Source organism: Halichoeres trimaculatus, unplaced genomic scaffold (assembly GCF_033239565.1).
Source record: "Halichoeres trimaculatus isolate MK-OKI-2021-1 unplaced genomic scaffold, fHalTri1.1 fHalTri1_scaffold_12, whole genome shotgun sequence".
Classification (NCBI taxonomy): domain Eukaryota; kingdom Metazoa; phylum Chordata; class Actinopteri; order Labriformes; family Labridae; genus Halichoeres; species Halichoeres trimaculatus.
Genome location: NW_027437190.1, coordinates 35,265,499 through 35,285,164, shown reverse-complemented (window position 1 = coordinate 35,285,164; position 19,666 = coordinate 35,265,499). Strand labels below are relative to the sequence as shown.

General features: G+C 40.8%; 2 protein-coding genes across 2 annotated transcripts; one reads left to right on the top strand and one right to left on the bottom strand.

Moving 5' to 3' along the window:
- Positions 1-2,633: 2,633 nt before the first annotated feature.
- On the bottom strand, positions 2,634-11,043 carry dek (DEK proto-oncogene). The gene is made up of 12 exons (XM_074682652.1): positions 10,939-11,043; positions 9,687-9,848; positions 9,269-9,367; positions 9,056-9,165; positions 8,796-8,890; positions 7,407-7,536; positions 7,002-7,328; positions 6,750-6,914; positions 6,560-6,650; positions 6,328-6,470; positions 6,147-6,215; positions 2,634-2,951 (listed from the first exon to the last, which is right to left on the bottom strand). Exons 2-12 carry the CDS (start codon positions 9,808-9,810, stop codon positions 2,940-2,942), a joined length of 1,365 nt encoding a protein of 454 aa, XP_074538753.1. The 5' UTR covers positions 9,811-9,848; positions 10,939-11,043; the 3' UTR covers positions 2,634-2,939.
- A 1,973-nt stretch (positions 11,044-13,016) lies between these two features.
- kcnv1 (potassium voltage-gated channel modifier subfamily V member 1) lies at positions 13,017-19,376 on the top strand. Its single transcript, XM_074684058.1, has 4 exons — positions 13,017-13,043; positions 13,269-13,641; positions 13,786-14,453; positions 18,596-19,376. The coding sequence occupies exons 2-4, from the start codon at positions 13,310-13,312 to the stop codon at positions 19,111-19,113; spliced, it is 1,518 nt and encodes a 505-aa protein (XP_074540159.1). The 5' UTR covers positions 13,017-13,043; positions 13,269-13,309; the 3' UTR covers positions 19,114-19,376.
- Positions 19,377-19,666: the final 290 nt, after the last annotated feature.

The following is a 19,666-nucleotide window of genomic DNA, read 5'->3' as shown; positions in this document are numbered from 1 at the left end:
GCACCAATCAGAATGAAGTGACCTGTTTGAACTTGTTGAATTCCTCTGTAAACACGTTAGGGCTTTTTATTTGCTGCCCTGATAACAGTAACATCTAATAAAAACGACCAGTTTCCAGGGAAAGTAGCAGAATTAAAAGATATTTTTCGTGTTGCTTTTTTTAGCATTAAAATTATTATTATTTTTTTTTTAAATTCCCGCTAACCCTGTTACAAAAACTACTTAATTAGTTAACTCCTTAATTCTAAACATTCTAATTTGATATCTGAATTTTCCTTTTTTTGAAACTTGTTTCATATATATATATATATATATACACACACACACACACACACACACACACAATCAACAAATCTACATAATCTTAAATCGATAAGAATGTTGCAGTGACAAGGCACTTTTTTGACTCGAAGGAAAAACAAAATTTGTTTCGAAAGAAAATCCCAATTTCAGTCTGAGTTTCTTAACTACATTGTTAACATGGGGCTTGAAGCTGAGGGAGTCATCAAGTAACACACCGAGGTATTTGTACAGATGAACCTTCTCTATGACTTTATCCTCAAGAGTGAACACTGTGGGGAGAGTTTGAGATGTATTCTTTGAGCTTTAGTTTGAGTTTTTAAACAACATTAGCTTGGTGTGTGAAGAGTGTGCTGGACAACATCAAAAGCTTTCTGCAAAGATTTAATACCTTTAGCTGGGGTTATGCCAAAACAATATATAATAGTGTCATCGACATAAAAATGCATACTGGCGTCTGCCACGTTTTGTCCTAAGTTGTTAATGTACATAATGAACAGGAGAGGCCCTAATACTGAACCTTGTGGGACCCCCTTATGGACACTCACACATTCAGAACACAGACTATCACATTTAACACACTGTGTTCTGTCACTCAAATAATTTGTGAACCAAGAAACTGCATGATCTGACAGACCCATACAGAGGAGCCTATGCTGTAAAACAGCACGGTCCACAGTATCAAAAGCTTTTGACAGATCAAGAAAGAGTGAAGCACAGTACCGCTTTTTATCAAGGGCGACAAGTATATCATTAATCACTTTTGTAGCCGCAGTGATGGTACTATGCTGTTTTCTGAAGCCTGACTGCAGGTTTGAAAGAAGCAAGACACATAGGTTTGATATTGGTCTCTAATTTGTTAAAACTGCTGGATCTCCTCCTTTCAACAAGGGGGTAACAAAAGCCGACTTCATAACTAATGGGATTTCTTTGTTTTCAATAGAAAACAAAGAAAAAGAAATATAAATGAAAAAAAAAATATAAATATATATATATATATATATATATATAAATATATATATATATATATATATATATATATATATATATATATATATATATTTATATATATATATATATATATATATATATATATATATATATATATATATATATATATATATATCCCTTTTGTGATTTTTCTCGGTACAAAAAGTAGCTTTACAGGTTTTCTGTATCAACAACATTTAATTGAGTTTATACTGTAAGTGAATAAAATGTAATTGGTCCCTGAGTCTGGATATTTCTGGACATAAACAGAAACAGGTAAAAATTTCACACAATGGAACGTTGATGTTCTGTGTTGTAATATATTAATAATTGAAGTAGGCCATCTAGTGTCTCAAAGTGATTATAGCAATGGTTTAAGTTGTTTGGAACCTTTCTGTAGTTATGAAGTCAGCCATTAGCCTTTCATTAGCCTGTTAGCTTTTGACATTTGAAATTCTCAGTATTTTTTACAAAGAGTTGATGTGATATGTTTCTGTGATGAAAGTTGAAATTCTGTTATACTGATGTATGCTAACTGGTAGCATATCAATGCAGTTTCCCATATACGTTAGCATCAACCTTGTGCTATTGTGTTATTTTGGTAAATAAGGTGATTTATACCATGTTGAATGTACTGAATATGAATCTCCTGAGGGAGAGTGATGAACATTTCTTTATGAAGTCAGTTCTTCAGGAAAACTTCAAGCTGAAAATCCTGAACCAGAGTTTTCTTGGGAAACGTTATCTAACTGCTAAGCTAAGATAGCTGCAGCAGACTAGTCGACGTAAGGCCCAGCAGCTCCGGGACAATGTAAAGAATTGATAAGGGAATCGTTAAGGACAAAGGCTAACAATATCCATGGATCAAAACATTTCTTATCGATTCTCAACAGGAACCGGTTTTTGATTCCCATCCCTACTTTCATGATCAGACAGAAAGCCGTCAGTCCCTTTAAAGTCACAGGTTTATAAAATGAAAGCCCTGATGTCACAGCCTTAGATTGGTAGTGTTGTGAGGAAAAGGTTAAAAGCCAATATTAAAGCCAGTATGATACAGACTAAAGGTGAAATGTTGAGATAATGATTTGAGAAAACATTTTTAACGTTAGTGGATATGTCTCTGTTGTTTCTATATATGCTCACTGGCTGCGGCCCCTGGTGCTGCGCTCTGTGCCTTTTTGCACATTTTCGATCTGCAGCATCCTTCAAACAAACCCAAACAGACAGACAGCTGTATCCAAAAGGTTCAGTTTAATAAGTAAATTACTCCACACAATCAGTTTGAGCTGTAACTCAGAGTGACAGGAAACAGAGGAAACTAAAGTCCATTAAAAACACTTTCAGACAGGATGTTAATCAAAAATATCACCTGGTTAGAAACATATGTACACATGTTGATCCAGAAATAAAACACTGATTTCCTGTGAGTCAAACCAAACCTCAGATTTGGCATTTATGAAAAGATTTTTCTTTTTTAACTTACAAATTTATTCTCATCAATGAGTGAACATGAGCGTTAATCTGAAAAACTATACACAAGTCACACCTTCATAAAAAACATAATAATGTATAAAACTGCCGTATGAAAACAAACTGATAAAAACCAATGAAAAGAGAGTTCATCACCGCCATCGATTCATCTTCGGTCTTCATGTGATGAGCTGTGGGGACAGGTTTAAAGGTTTTCAGTTAAAATAATTAAAGTCACTTTAAATAAAACAGGTTTAATGGTGTGAAAACAAACTCTCTGGAGTCAAGACAGAAACAGAACATTTTATATGTCGGGGTCAGGGTGGGTAAAAAAGAAACTCGAAGGTATCAGTGTGGTTTTCTCTTTCGTTTCTCTCTGGTCTAACTCTGGTCCCTCTGAAGTGAAGATTCTCCCTCAAAGTTGGTTTTCTGTCCCATAATCCTCAGAAAGATTATTCTCAAATTGAACCTTACTGATGTAGGAACTTAAACAAATTATTTCTGGACCTGTCATAAACTTCAAAGGTATTGGGTTGAAATTATAAGTGAAATGGAGAGAATTTTTCTTATTAAGATGGAGATGGACCCTGTATCTTTGATCCTAGGTCTTCCAAGTGACTATTTAAAAACAGCAGTCAACAAAAGATTGTTTAACATTCTAACCTTTGCAGCGAGGAAAAATATTCTTTTGCACTGGGTCAGCGACAAGATTCCCTCTGTCTGTGGTTGGCGCAAAATAATTTTTGAATTGATCCCCCTAGAATACCTTACCATCGTTATACATAAAAGTGTGGACCAGTTCTACAGGATATGGCGTCCGTTCTTAGACTATATTGGACCGGACCTTTCATCCATCCTACTAAAAGGACTACTATGAGTGACATTTGTGCACTGAAAGAATGATCCACTGAAATACTGATCTACCACCTTTCGTATTTTGCATCCTGTGTTACGTAAGAGCTGTATTTTATAATTTATTTTATTTTTTATTTTCTTATTTTGATATTCGTGTGTGTATATATATATATATAGATATACATGTATATATATATTGATGTGTTTGTTTTGTTACGTGTCTAGTTTTTATGAACACTGTTTTGTTTTGTTCTGTTGTTAAAACAAAAAATACCAATAAAAATAATGAAAAAAATAAAAATAAAAAATAAAAAATGAACCTTGATCGGCTCAGGGTTTCAGCTGCAGTCAGAAACAGGGACAGGAAATGAGGGGTGTGGGTGATAATGTGCAGTGAGTGGGTCGAGCTGTGAGCCAGAGATCACTGTGGTGAGGGCCTCAGCCTCTGTTTTATCTCGTCTAAATATTACTTTCGTTCTGCTGTGTGTGCGTGAACTGCAGAATGTGAAGAGCAGGTTTTCCACAGAGAGCAAAAACTGAAAACCAGCAAGTGGAAGATCTGATTTGGAGAATAACTGTCTGTACTCAGCCCAGGTTTAAGCCTTTAGCTCATGTTTTAGCTTTTAGCTCATGTTTTAGCTTTTAGATCATGTTTTAGCCTTTAGATCATGTTTTAGCCTTTAGCTTATGTTTTAACTCCATTTCCATGTGTTAACCTTTAGCCAGTGCCTTAGCTTTTAGCATATGATTGAGCTATTAGCCAGTGTTTTATCCTTTAACCCTTGCTGTAGCTCTTAACTTGTGTTTGAGCCTTAAGCTCATGTTTTAACCTTATTCCCATGTGTTAGCTTTAAGCTGTGCTTTTTTTAGGACACGTTTTAGCCATTAGCCTGTGCTTTAGCTCTTAGCTTGTGTTTAAGCTTTTGGTTTATGTTTTCGCCTTTAGCCTGTGTTTTAGCCTTTAGCTAATGATTTAGCCTTCAGCCTGTGCATTAGCTTTCAGGTTGTGTTTAAGCTGTTTTGATATGTTAAATTCCATCAGAGTGGGGAGTGGAAATAACGTCATCTCCGAGTTCAAAGCATTCCAGTTCCGCTTGGAAGTTTTTCAACATTCATATGTATCAACATTAAACTTTACGATGCATAAGGCTGATTTATTGTGACAACTTCTGGTCAGAAATGCTAAAATAAACAGAATGTAACTGGAGCTTAACTACTGTTTACACTTCCAAGTACAAATGGTATGCACCATTAGCTCCTGTTTTGGCCTTTAGCTCGTGCTCTATCTGTCTCCTGTTTAGCTTTATCTGCTCTTCTGTCCTTTTTTCTGTGTGACAGTTAGGCCTCTTTCTGGATTATTTAAGTGTTTGTGTTTTAATTAGTAAAAAAAGTCTCAATCTGAGTCTCAATCTGAGTCACAATCTGAGTCACAATCTGAGTCACAGTCAGAAAAATGTCTCATTTTAACAAAGGAGTACATTTTTCTTACAGGTGAATGTGGCTCAGATTGAGTTTAAAAAAACAGTTTTTTACTCAAAATAAACACTTGCTTAGATTTGAGTTTTTGCAGAATGATGAAAAGTAAAGATGCAGAAATCTGCTGGTTTCTGAGTTTGACTGAGAATCACCTCAGAAACTCCAACAGCTGCTGAACTGAAAGTCAACTGCTTTAAATATCAGCTGATAATAAACTGTGTCCACATTCTCAGTCCCTATGTGAAGTGAAAAAAGGGAAGTGAAACGAGCTGAGTAGGGATCAGAGAGTTATTTGGCTTGTGTTGTTTATTTGCCTGAGCCGTATTTGAGGAGGAAGAAGATAAAGATAAACATGTAAAGAGGAAGGGGAGGTGTTTACTGGGTCACCAGGGGCATTGTGGGTAAAAAGGCGGATGTTTATAGTACAGAAGTTTCAGCTATCACTCAGGTAGAGGCTGTTCTTATATTTGAAGAAATGTTTCAAATTTTAGTTTCACTTTTATCCCAAGTCAGAGCTCGGTCCGTCAGGGCTCAGGCTGCTCTTTCTATTTCACTCTGCAGCTGTTTCAGAAAACTTCGTCCCCTCCCACGGCAGGAATCTCGCTGTTTTTTCCTTTACTTCCTGCCAAAGAAATGTGAGCTTATTGCCCCCTGGTGGACAAAAGCTGGTATAGTATAGTTTTTACAGGCTTCACTTTTGTCTTCCAAGAACATCAAAGAGTTGCAAAACTATTTTTAATCATACTTTTTTTAGTTTAAAGTCTTGTTTTATTTATATGTATAAAAAAAAATTTTTTTTATATTTATTTATATTCTGGATTTTTCAGGTGGGTTTGTACAAATTTAAGTCATTTATCAATTTGTGTGCAGCTCAGCTTCGAGGAGAAACAGCACGCCAATTAGGCTGTAGATTTCTGCAAACAGGGAGAGTTTATCCTCCATCATTTAGTAAAAAATGTAGAGTTTACATCCTCCTTTAAGGATGAATTCACACATCAGGACTAGAAACATCCAATAACTGGAGGTGTAGGAGTGTCTGCTTTGTGTGTACTCACTGATTTGACGGTCTGTTTGATGTAGTCCTTCTTCCCGGTCAGGTCGTGGTCTGGGTAAGTATCAAACACCTGGAACATGAGAGAGACGAGCATTTGTTCATTTTTCCTCAAAGAGAAATCGAGCTGTGTCAGAGTCCGAGCTCTGTAACGAAGGACACGTGACGAGCGTTTGCTTCCTCACCCTCTGACAGATCTGCTTCATGGTCATCTCCTCCAGGTTGGCCTCCTTCAGCAGACTCTGCACCGTCTCCTTCAGCTGCTCGTCGCTCGGAGCTTTCTTGATCATCTTGATGAGCGGCTCGTCGTCGTCTGAGCTGTCCTCAGCTGCTCACAGGAAAGAAACAAACACCGAGGTTTTAGAGGAGAGTGAAGCCAGAAGACGAGTCGAAGCAGGATGTTTTTCACACCCTCACCTGTGTTCGTGTTGGTTTTGCTGTTGCTGCTGCTGTCGGCTTTCTTGGTTTTGGCTGCAGGTTTGGCTGGAGCTGATTTCTTCTTTTTGGGCTTTAAAAGAAAAACAGCAACAAAAAAAAAAACCTCTGATTTAAAGACTTAAACTTCCAAACTTTACAGCACAGAGCCTGGATACTTCATCACAATAACCTTCTCCTCAGCTTCGCTCTCCGCCTCAGACTCTGACTTGTCTGAAACGTCTTTCTTCGCTCGTTTCTTGGGAGGCCCGCTCTTCTTGGCCGGCGTCCTCTGCCTCTTCACCGGAGCAGATTTCTTTGGAGCAGGTTTCCCTTTGCTGGACTTGGATTTGGGAGACTGAAACAGAAAGACCGTGGATCAGAATCTGAAACGCTGATAAACAGAAGTTTGAACACTGAGGAGTGATAAACTATGAGACTTCACCTCCTCATCGTCCTCATCTTCCTCCTCTTCTTCGTCTGAAGACTCCTCAGACTTGTCAGACGGGTCCTCCTCCTTCTCTGAAGCTTTGTCTTCTGTGTCCGATCCCTCGGCCTCGGCCTCGGCGCCCGCCTTCTCGTCTTCTTCGTCGTCATCCTCGTCGCTGCTGGAGTCCATGACGATGGCTTTGGACTTGCTGCCTGTTTTGGATTTCTTGGGACTGGACGAGGAGCTCCGGGGTTTGGGTTTACTCTTCTTCTTGGTGCTGGACTTTGAGTCGTCGCCGGAGAGTTTCTTCTTCGATTTCCTCTTCTTCTTCACGGGCAAACGCTGCAGAGAGACAGTTTTTAGCAGTGGAAATTAAAAGAAAACTAAAAAAGTAAACCTGTTATTAATCTCTCTGCTCACTTTGCCGCTGTTTTTCGGCGCGATGAGAAAAGTCATGATCCGGTCGACCAGATCTGAGTGAGTTCCTTTCTTCTCCAGATCCAAAACCCCACAGACGACCTTCAGTTTGGAGTTTGTGAAGTTTGAATTCCTGTGTTCAAAAACAAAATAAAGATTATTCTAGGGCTGTGACTTTAACGTGTTAATTAGATTAATTAATTACACCACACATTAACGCGTTATAAAAATCAACGCAAGATTACCTCATTAGCTACCGGCCATTTTCAGAGCATCTTGGATGATCTTTAAAGACCCAAATAATAATGTTTTCTATGACCATGTTAACACCAAAGTTACTTAAAAAGAGTGGACTCTCTTCTTTTATATCTCTCTCCCTGTTTTTGGTCCAAAAAACAGACAAATCAAACTCTTTTGATCGTGTTCATCTCGGGCGCTCTATCCTTTGATGCTCTCCATGATCTCTGTCGTCTTTTCTCTCTGAACTACAGCGACACATCCTCAGTTGGAGCGTGAGCTGCCTCAACTTTTCTGACTGTCAGCGTCTCTTTGTGTCTCTGTCATCTCACATCTTCTCCTCATATCCAGGCTGAGCTCTCATCTAAAGAGCACACCGCTCTCACCCACAGTAGTTAACGAGCAGGATTTTGATTGACAAGCTCCGCCAGACCCCGCCTCCCTCCGCTGAAAAATATATTTTACTGCTATAGACGCAGTAAACAGTAATCGAATGTCAATGGCAGGGAACACAGACATTTTCATTAATATTTTCCAGTTGAAAATTTTGTAATGCCTTGGAATTCAAATTCTTTATGTGGGACCTTAAGCAGATATGAGATTAAAATGTGATTAATTAGACCAATTAATTACAAATCCTGTAATTAATTAGATTATTTTTTAATCTCCTGACAGCACTATTTACCACATAACGGCTGATGAATGTACTTGAAAGTAGTGTCCACAAAAAAAAAAACATCTACTGAACAAAATAAACAGGATTTTGTTGTTTAAACTTGTGTATGAGAATATTCAGTGATTTAGTCTTCTACCAAAACCTGTTTGAATTGAAGTGTTGCTTCTGATGTTGAATACTGATGTGATTAAAATGTGATTAATTATGATTAATTAATTACAAATAGCATAATTAATTTGATTATTTTTTTAATTAAGTCCCACCACTAGATTATTTATAACACAGTTTGTCATAGAAATCCCTGAATCTGTCTGTAAACTGGTCAAAATAACACAAGACCTTCACGAGACTTGGAGTGATGGCATCTCCTCACTGATTCTTAATTTTCTGAGCTACAAAAAGCTACTACAGGAGCCCCAGAGGGACAGAATTAAGACTAAAAAAGTAAAAGACCCAGGAGAAAATGCAGAGAAACTTACTTGAGAAGCTTTTCTCTCTTTTTGGCGTACTGTTCGCTGTCAGCATCAAAAGGGAAGCCGTTAAACAAGCGGAGGTTCTTCTTTATCGTGGCCATCTGAGGAAAGAAACAAATATTTAATATTGTGAAACACATCGTTCTGTTAACAGGTCAATAACATATCAACCTTAACAATTAGAGACATCTATTTCACTTTAAAGCCATCTGAAAATGTAGTTTCAAAGATGACTCTGAAGCACTAAATAACCTCTGTGTTTGTACCTTCCCAGGTCTGTCGAACAGGATGGTGTGCAGAGGTTTGAGATCAGCTGGCTTCATCTTTGTGATCTGGTAGTCAGAGCGAGGAATGTCTCCTAGTTTGTCTCCACTTCCTGAAAGCACCAGGATAAAACAGAGTACACAGTTGAATAATTATAAAAACACACCTGAATGAGCCAAAAGATTAAAAGTGGTCAGACAAAATTAAAAACATACCGTCTCCAAACTTCAGCTTCTCTTTTTGTTTTGGCGCCTGGAAATCGAGCCTCTCCACCGTCTTCTTTGTTCGCTTTCCTTCGAGGATTTCACCCACAGCTGCAGCAACAGACGGAGAATTGACAGTGAAAATAAATCAGATTTACTCAGATTTCTGGATAATTAAAAAAAGCACAAACTCTGCTCTTCATTGTATGACTACAACAAACATCACAGGAAGCAGGAAGCTCATACTTTGCTTGGTTGTCTGCAGTCACAGCCAAGAATGCAGGTTAATAAAGTTTAAAGGGTGATGACACAGTGTTGGAATGGCTCTAGCATGCTTTGATTGACTGCTGTCACATTAAAAATAATGTATTGTGTAAACATGTCTCAGAGCTTCAATCATGTTTCATTTCCGTCAACATTTTTCATTTACCGGATATTTTGGAGCTGCTTTTGTTTGGACTCGACGTTTCTTCCTGAGACGTCTCCTGCTGGTCCTCCACTTCTTCTTCTGACAGTGCAGAGCTGTCCATCGCTTCCTCCGCCACCTCGCTCATGTTGTTGCTGTCTCTGTCAGCCAACGAGTCGATCAACCCTAAAAACAGAGGGACACAAAGATCACTAACTATGCAACTTTCTGGAACACTTGTGAAACTCTGTGCTGTTAATTTGGAAAGTTGGGTTTAACCTTACCTGAGGTTGATAAATATATCTTTTAGCTTTATCTGTCAATATGATTCTTCTTGTTAGCATTAGTAAGTGTTTTTATGCTCATTTTACATGTTGACATCATGCATTTTTTATTCCCTTCACTCTTATTTTCATAAACACAATAACAATACCGAGTTTCTTTATTTTTATTTTCCTTTGGCATTGTTTTCTGTTGTATGCGTCTCATTTGTGAGAAGTGTATCCAGCTACTTTTGTATGTTAAGTTAAATTTGTAAACTCTAATCATCCAAAAAGCATGCCGAATGTTTAATTTGCTTGTCCTTCGTGACAATCTCCTCAAGTTGTGTTTAAAGACACGAGTTTTACCATACAGCAACAGCTGATAGTAAAAGTAGCAGAAATTTAAATGAGGTTTGGCGAACTGCAGCGCTACAAACCGCTAAATTTCATATTTACCATCTCATTTTTTAGTTATGACACAGAAACGACCAAAACAGAACATTTTATCTTCATTGAAATAACAAAATGTGAGTCTTGGCCCTTTTATTCAACATTCGGCTCATATTCAGAGTCAGTTTTTTGTCTCTGCAGCTCACACTGATGCCGTTTGTGTCCCCTCATAATAAACCGAGCAGGTTGGCGCGCTGCAACTTTACATCAGACATGTCAACATTAGCTCGTTAGCTCGCAGAGTAGCTCCAGTATCAACTACATTTTTAACATTCTTTCCTTTAAAATAGCAATGTTTAGTGACCAGTTGCCAGTTTTACCGTGTCTAGAGGCCGAGTCTGCTGAGAAAACACGTCGTTAACGTTTGTAAGAAGAGGTCTCAAACAGCTAGCAGCATCATGCTAATACTGACGTTAGCTTTCATAACGTTCACAGAGGAGCTGAAACTGACGACATGAGCCGATAGTGACGTATTAACGCTGAGATAAAACTCCTCAGAAATGATCTCGATAATTCCAGGCAGTAGACATCAATGTGTATTTAAAGAGCTGAACAAACTTTACCTGTTAGTGATGCTGCAGACTATCTGCGTCTCCCCCGTCTGCTTTTTGTTTTTAACTTCATGATGGCGGTTTCTCCAAGGGGCGGGGATTGGACTCCAGCCGCGTCTGTGATTGGACAAAAATAAGATGACGCATGACTTTTGTAATGTTGTGACTGGTGGGATTAAGGGGCTACTGCCACCAGCTGTCAACACGGAGAACACCGCAATCCTGTAACAAAATATTAATAATGAAGTAAACTTAAAAACAGGACGTGATTATATTATTGAAATCAATGATAAAATAAAGTAACATTAAATACAACAAAACGTCAATCAAATTTAATATCATATATATATATATATATATATATATATATATATATATATATATATATATATATATATATATATATATATACACACACACACACACACACACACAGACACACACACACACACACACACTTTTTCTAAAAAACATTTTGTTGTGCCAGATCTGTGTTTTCAGTTTAGGAAACACCCAAACACCTAAAGCCTCCGGAAGTGTCGACAGAGTGTTCTTGTTTTTTTTTTTTGTTTTTTTTTTTCCTGTATTTCCTGCTGAAATGTTTTGGTGTTAACATGTCTCAACCTTTCTGTCAGCTGTGGTTGGAACTTAACTGATAACTGTGCGTATAAAATCAACGCCACAACATCAGCCAAACCTTTACTGGGTAACAAAATCAAGTTGTGTAAGAAGACTATGATTATAAATAAATAAAAATAAATAAACATACGAAATTTTTAGTTAATTTTGAGTTTTGAATTTAATCTGACATTTAGATTTTTACAGCGTTACTCAATGTCTGTCAAAACTGACCATCTGCGAAAGAAATAACTAGATAAACTGGTTCAGGGGCCATAGTCAGTGTTGTTCTCGGTCTCAGCCACTAGATGGCAGCCTTATTTTGATTGACAAAGGAGCTGCTGCTTAGGCAGGTGTATTTATTTATTTATTTATTTATTTATTTTCATTTATTCATCATCACCCTATTCCTTGTCCTCTTGACCTCTGGCTGTAAGCTGATGGAATGAAATAACTATTACAATATGAACGTGTTTTATTTGTATATTTTTAAAAAATTGAAATAAGACCAAGTCCTAACTATTGGTTAAAAAATTCAGAGATATGACAGAAAAAGGAAATAAATAAATACAAGAAATAGTCATAAATACAGGTTAGAAATAAATAATTATGAATTAAAATTTTTTTTAAAAAGTAAAATTTCTAAACTATGAGAAAACAGTCATAAGTGTCATATAAAAAGTGGTCATTTGTGAGAGAAACAGATGTAATAATGAGCTAAAAAGTGCTGATTTTAGGATAAATGTCATATTTATAAGATCCTGATCTCTGACCCTTGTCTTCAGCATTAAAAGGATTTATACCTAGGACGCCATCTAGTGGTGAGAACTTTCACCTCTGAATTATTTTACGTCTGTTATAGTCCAGAGCTAAAGGAAACTGACATAAATATTTGTGAGAGTGTCTTTAATCCCTCAAACCTTAGGAAAACCTGACAGGATCATCTTCAGACTGTCTTTAAATCAGGACTCTGCTGACCTGAGGGGGAGGATGGGATCAAGCTCTCGATTTGAGAATGAAAAGCTGGAAACTTCAGCCTCTCTAGGATTCATAAACTGACTGAATCTGAGCATTAATTTACAGATTAAGGAATAATAAAGCTAAAAACGTTTCTCTCTGATTCTGCAAACAGTGAGGAAAAATAAAACCTGAAGTCTTTAAGTCTCACATTTAAACCCAGGAGCAAACCCAGAGCTATAAAGGGGAGTATCATCCCTCCTTTTGTGTCTCCTCCTCCTGTGTGGCACTGATCACCCCTCATATCTCCTCCTCCTCCTCCTCTTCCTCCTCTCCCCTCTTTTAAACCTCAAACAGCTCCGAGCAGTGAGCTGAGGCTGCACGAGCTGCTGGATCCTGCTCCTCTACCTGCTCCTCTGCTCACCTTAAACTTCCTACTCCTCTCTGTCAGGATGTGATCGCTTTAGGGGAAAAGTGAAACAACTTCAGACACGAGGAGGAGTGAAATCAAAGAGGATGAAGACCCTTTTTGGTTAGATCAGGTGAGTTCTTCTTTCTTTGGTGAATCTTTGAAGCTTTTGGTGAAAAGTTAGAGAAACTATTAGCAGAGAAAAATGTTTAACATGAAGTGATCTGTTGATTAAAGGAAGTTAAATTATTCACAGATTATTTTATTCTTAAAAAACAATCAGGCGTCGTTTTTCTCTCTGAATATCTTGAGATGAGACATTTTCTGGACGTCTTTTTCCCTCTTTGGTTCCTGTAAGGAGTACTCTGCCCCTGTGGTTCCTGAAGTGGTTCTGGTCTGATGCTCCTCCCCTCGTCCTCCACCATGAGCCTCCCCTCCAGCTCGGCCACAGCGACCGAGTTCTTCAGCGACGGGACGTCCCCGCTGTCTCTGGACTCCAGCGTTTTCTTCAGCGAGACGCCGGCGTCCTGCGTCGGCGACCCGCTTGACTTCTTCGTCATCAACGTCGGAGGAAGTCGCTACGTCCTGTCTCAGGAGCTGCTGGCGTCCTACCCGGAGACCCGGCTGGGGAAACTGGCGTGCTGCAGCAGAGACTCGGCGCTGGAGCTGTGCGATGACGCCGACCTGCTGGAGAACGAGTTTTTCTTTGATCGCAGTTCACAGGCCTTCCAGTAGGTGGAGCTGTTTCATGTCCAATTTGAATAAAATCACCTTGAAGTCATGTATCGGGTGTTTTACCACCAGGGGGAGCTGTTTTAGACCTTCAGCGTGTCACTAACAGATGATTAAACGTACATACGTGTTTCCGTTTCCAGGTACGTGATGAACTTCTACCGGACGGGTCACCTCCACGTGATGGAGGAGCTGTGTGAGATCTCCTTCCTGCAGGAGATCGAGTACTGGGGCATCGACGAGCTTCGCATCAAGTCCTGCTGTCGCGAGCGCTATTACCGCCACAAGGAGCAGAAAGAGTCCCTGGCTGTGCGGCGAGAGTTTGAGGCCGAGGATGACGATGAGGACTTTGTTGGCGCCGCCTGCCCGGCACTCCGGCGCCGCCTCTGGGACCTCTTGGAGAAACCAGAATCGTCCCGCGCCGCCCGCACCTTCGGCTCGCTCTCCGTCTTCTTCGTGGTGGTTTCGGTCGTCAACATGGTGCTGATCTCTCTGGACCTGGAGGGGGACGTCGGCATCAGCGGCGTTGGCGTAGCGGCTCCGCTGCTGTTCGACACTCTGGAGTACGTGTGCGTGATGTGGTTCACGGTTGAGCTGGCGCTACGGTTCGTCTGCGTGAGGGATAAATGTCGCTTCAGTCGGAGTATCCCCAACGTCATCGACCTGCTCGCCATCCTGCCGTTCTACGTGACGCTGGCGGTGGAGAATCTCCACGGGGGGAGCACGGAGCTGGAGAACATGGGGCGCGTGGTGCAGGTGCTCCGGCTGCTGAGGTCGCTCCGGATGCTGAAGCTGGGACGCCACTCCACAGGTGAGGAAATGACAGAGTGAAGAAATGGGTTAGGGTTAGGATCAGAATAAAACCTGAGTTTGATCAATCCCCGTAGGAGAGTTCGTGCCCACTACGCAATGTGACGCTGAAATGACACATATTTAACGTAACTTTTGGCGTCCAAATCCGGTCTCCTGAAGGGGCAGAATAAAAGTTTTTATGAAGCCTGTTTTGGACGTTATATGGAGGTAAGATTAACGTCTAAAAAAGGTCAACTAATGACGTCTGAATGTTTGGATCCATTTTGAACGGCACATTGACGTCAAGATTCGGTCTGCAAATGACGTCCAAATGATGATCGTCATTACAACGTCCAAAAAAAGTCCGATTTCAATGTCAAAATTATGTCATATGAAGGCCACGCCCACTAAATCAGAGCGTTCTGAACAGAGGGGCTATGAGAGCCTGGAAACAATGCTGCTGTGCTTGATTTATTGGCTTTTTGGACCAAAACATGTTACTACCATTTCATGAAGACATCAGTGATCCAGATTAAACTGCAGGAAAGGAGCAGGATATGGGAACTTTAAAGTTGGACTATATTTTTTAAAATCCACCTTGAAATCCTGCCCCCTGTTGGGATCAGGATAATCCTGTTATTTGGGATTGGATTATGTGATCTAATCTGATTTCAAAATCCCTTTTTCCCTTATGAACAACCTGTTTTCAACATTTAATCCAATCCAAAAAACTAAATCTAATCAGATTACTTTTAAACAACTGGACCAAGAGGATAAATACAGGTGTTGTCTGGCGCCCCCTAGTGTCCAGTTTCTGCACAACTCACGAAACAAAGACAGGTTTTCCCCTGATCAGTGACGCCCACTCGACCTCAGAGAGAAACTTTACAAGTTTAACCAAAACGACATCCCTGGAGTTTAGTGGTTCGGATTTGGCGCCCCCACTGCCGTGGGTTATTCCTGGTCAGGGAACTCAAGGTCCAGGTCACGCTCCATGGGGTTCCCCCTTGAGCCTGTTTGTGGCCTGTTTCCTGCTCTGTCCTCTCCTCTGTCTGATCAAAAGCCAAAACATTAACTTTAAAAGTAGAAAGTTCAGATAAACTTTGGTCAGACGAGGTGAAACTCTCCACCGACGTGAACCCCATCATTCCGTTCCGTTTCCTCTCTGAACATTTTCCAACCTGGTGCCGAATTTAAAGCACACGATGCAAACCCCCGCAGAGAGAAGAAAGAAATTAAAATCTCTGCAGGAAGAAACTGCCTCAAGGTTACAGCTTCGAGGTTTCCTCAGGACGCAAAGGGAAGAGGAAGACAGATTGATTCATATTTCCACAAACTCCTCCAGGAGACGGCGGGAGGAGAGCGTGTTTGGAGAACAGATGTGTGATTACATGTGTACGAGGTTGGAGAGTCAGACGGAGACGAGCGACGGCTTTGATCTGGTTGGTTTCTGGAAGGATCCCTGGACCCGGCTCATGAATGATGATACCAACAAGTTTCAGCTGCTCCTCATCTTCTGCTCTCAGACATGACAACAAAATGAGATTTGACACAAGAGAAAGAGGAATTTAATGAGAGTAAGGAAGCCTCAGAGGGACAAATTTAAAGCATAGCTGTACGCTGGAGCTCTTAGAAATCACATTTATTGTCTCTGACTCTGGATCTTTAATAAAAGCAAACTAATAAAGCTGTTTTCCCCGACTTTAAATCATAAACACTTCATTTCAAATCCTCCTCCAGCTCAGAGGAGCCGCAGCTCGTCTCCATCGCTCAGAGGGGAATAAAAAAGATGACAGTCATCGTCGGGTGTGAACGTCGGGCCTGAGAGCGGCTCACATGTGGGTGTATTTATACATTTGTCGATTTCTCTTTGTGCCGCACGTTATTTTCTCCTCAGTCAGGCAGTTAAGAGGCTCAGGAGACGGATATGAAGACGAGATCTCAGGCTGTCAGTCAGTGAGGACGCAGAGAAATGAGACATCAGAGTGTGAGTTTCTGAAATGAGAAAGTCAGACCATGTGTTGACACAAAGCTGTGAATAAACGACGTGAATCAAGGAGAAAAGACGGACTTTTGGAGACACACTCTCATTTTAAAGTCATTATTTCTAAAGCACAGAGTGAGGAAAACTCTGGTTTAAGACAATAAACTTAACTGTATCATTAAAAATCAAATTATCAAATGCTGTTGGAAAATTTGCCTTTAAGGGCCTGTGTCCACTGAACGCATCAAAACCTCAATATCAGAACACTTCTCATTGAAAACTTACACTGTTATTGCTGTTAAAAGCTCGGATGGTTGATTTTTCTCCTGGAAATTTTACCAGAAAACTTGACTCTTACCACCGAATGAAATCTTGTCCTGATATCGCACCAAATGGAAATCTACCCTTAAAAAACAAACATAATGTCTGGTTAGTTTCTACTCATACAAAGCTGGTATGGAAGTTTTTACCTACTTGGTTATGACTGGTTGGTGAAATCAAGTAGAATACTTGTATGTCCATATTTAAAAAGTAATTCAGCGCTGGCTACTTAAAATGCTGTCAGTGGACACAGGCCCTCACTGTTCTTTGCACAAAACAAACTCTTTTAAGTCCCATTTCCCATTTTTCCATTTTTTTCTAACTCGGCCGTTCGGAGGATATTAAGATCGCGAGCTCCCCCAATCAGAGGCACAGCTGAGGGTCAAATGATGGACAGGCGCCCTATGGCTGTAGGCGAAGCCCTTGCCCCTACCAGTATGGCCGCTATAGCTGATCTGCTCCAATTTCCCTTTCAGAAACAGACAGGTGACGTCGGCGAGACTACGTCCATGTTTTATACAGACTATGTTTCCACAGAGTGTTTCAGTTCAGTTCGTCTCAGTACGGCGTTTCCTTTGACTAAAACAAGGACAGGTCCACAAATCACCAACCCGTACCGTCCCACTTCCTGGTTCCCTTCTGTTGGGGTGCCAGACTAAACTGATCCAACCCCAGAAGGTGGAGCTAGAAACTCTGCAGTCTGCTGATTGGTGGAAAGAATGGTCACTTCCTGTGTGACAGCGGCAATCAAGAGGAAAAAAATAACCCTGACGTGTTTAAATCTCCTGTTGACTTCCTGAAGAGGATGAAACTGTGTTGTATTTTTCTCCTTTGTTGGATTTATTAGCGGAGTAAACTGTGTCGCACTGCTATGGCGTCACGCTATCACATAACTGACATGGCTATCAGCATCCAGCTTACACGCCGCCTACCAAGAAGGGCACGGTTGGCTGTGAGAACACAAACAGGATGAGACTTAACTGATCCAACCCGTACCAAACTGAACTGATCCGTACCGGACCACTTGGTGGAAACAGCATAAGTTGTTGAGAATTAAACTAATGCTGCATAAACAACTGTCTCAGTGAGGCCACTAAACGCTTTTTCATACTCTCAAAGATGGTTGTCAGTGTTTGGAAAAACTGATTCTGACTCGCTGTTGGTTGATCTTGAAATAAACAAAATGACGGACACTGCAAAAAAACTGAAATCTAAGCAAAGACGCCAGCAGCTCTTCAGACAGACCAATGTCCTCTGACGTCAGGAACCACAGGGGCAGGGAACTCCTTTAGGGACCAAAAGAAGGAACTTTTTATATTCATCTCATATCCTTTCCTTTACCACAGCACTGCAAACGGTCGAGGACAGGAGTCGAACCAGCAACCCCTATGACAAAGACCAGAGCCACTGTATATGTAAATCAAACACTGCAAAATAATGAAATCTAAGCGAGTGCTAGTGTCTTATTTATAGTAAAAATTCTGTTATTAGACTTAATAGGAGCTTCATTCACCTGATAAATCAAGAAAAATGTTTGATTTTGCAATATTAAAATACAAAAATGCGGCCTGTTTTTATTTCAGAAAACTTTAGGAGGAAATTCTCAAACACCACTTCCTGAAAAGAGTGTAGAGAGAAATAAATGAGCTAAAGAAACCGACACTGGTTTTGTACCAGGCTGTGAACAGGTTCAGTTCAGCTGTAAAGTCAGACACCTTAACATGAAGCTCTATGGAGACTGTGTCACTTTTGGGGGCAGCCTCTAGTGGACACTCAGTGAACTGCAGATATTTGGACTTCTGTGTTTGAGGTTGTGTTTGTGATGATCTGATGTTTGTGATCGCTCCCCTCTGCAGGTCTGAAGTCTCTGGGTCTGACCATCGCTCAGTGCTACGAAGAGGTCGGCCTGCTGCTCCTCTTCCTCAGCGTCGGCATCTCCATCTTCGCCACCGTGGTCTTCACCCTGGAGCACGAGTTTCCCTCCTCCACCTTCAGCAGCGTGCCGGCCGCCTGGTGGTGGGCGACCACCTCCATGACCACAGTGGGGTACGGGGACATCCGGCCCGACACGGCGGTGGGGAAGGTCCTCGCCTTCCTCTGCATCCTGTCCGGGATCCTGATCCTGGCGCTGCCCATCGCCATCATCAACGAGCGCTTCTCGGCGTGCTACTTCACCCTGAAGATGAAGGAGACGGCGATGAAGCACGGGGAGATGCTGCGGAGGCTGGCTCGAGGGTCGGTGGGAGGGGTGAGCATGGGAGCAGGCGTGAACCTGAGGGACGCCTACGCTCGCAGCGTGATGGAGATACTGAGGCTGCACGGGCGGGAGAGGGCGAGTACCCGGAGCAGCGGGGGCGAGGAGCTGTGGTGGTAGAGCGAAGACTCTCAGACCCGTCCAGACCTGGTTCAAGAGCGGTCAGGGGTCCTAAAATATCTCAGATCCAACCTGACTTTACTCAGACTCTGACTTCTTGTTGGCGGGGAAACATTTCAGTGTGACACACCTCATGCTTCTCATGTTCACATTTGTTTGGCTTTTTTTCCATTAGTTAGCGTTTAAAGGTTGTAATGAAAACTGTATAAATTAATCAACAAATTTAAAATCTATACTCTGTGTGGATAGAAATAGATAAATCAGAGTTCAACTACAACGTAACTCTGAGTACCTGAAATGTTTGGTGCTTTTGGATATGTTCTGGAAAAAAAGTGGATTTAAGAAATAAAAAAGTGCTGAGTCACCAAACATAAAAAGTTTATGAAGTCATTGAGCATCAACAGGAATCTTAGCGGATGTCAACATCAGTATCATGAAAGACCAGGGGCAGTGGGTAACAGGAAGAACTCTCCACAAAACAGACTCAAACATCACAGAAGTTAAATTCTAGCAAAGACGTCGCAGATAAGAAAAAAAAAAAGTGTCAAAAATG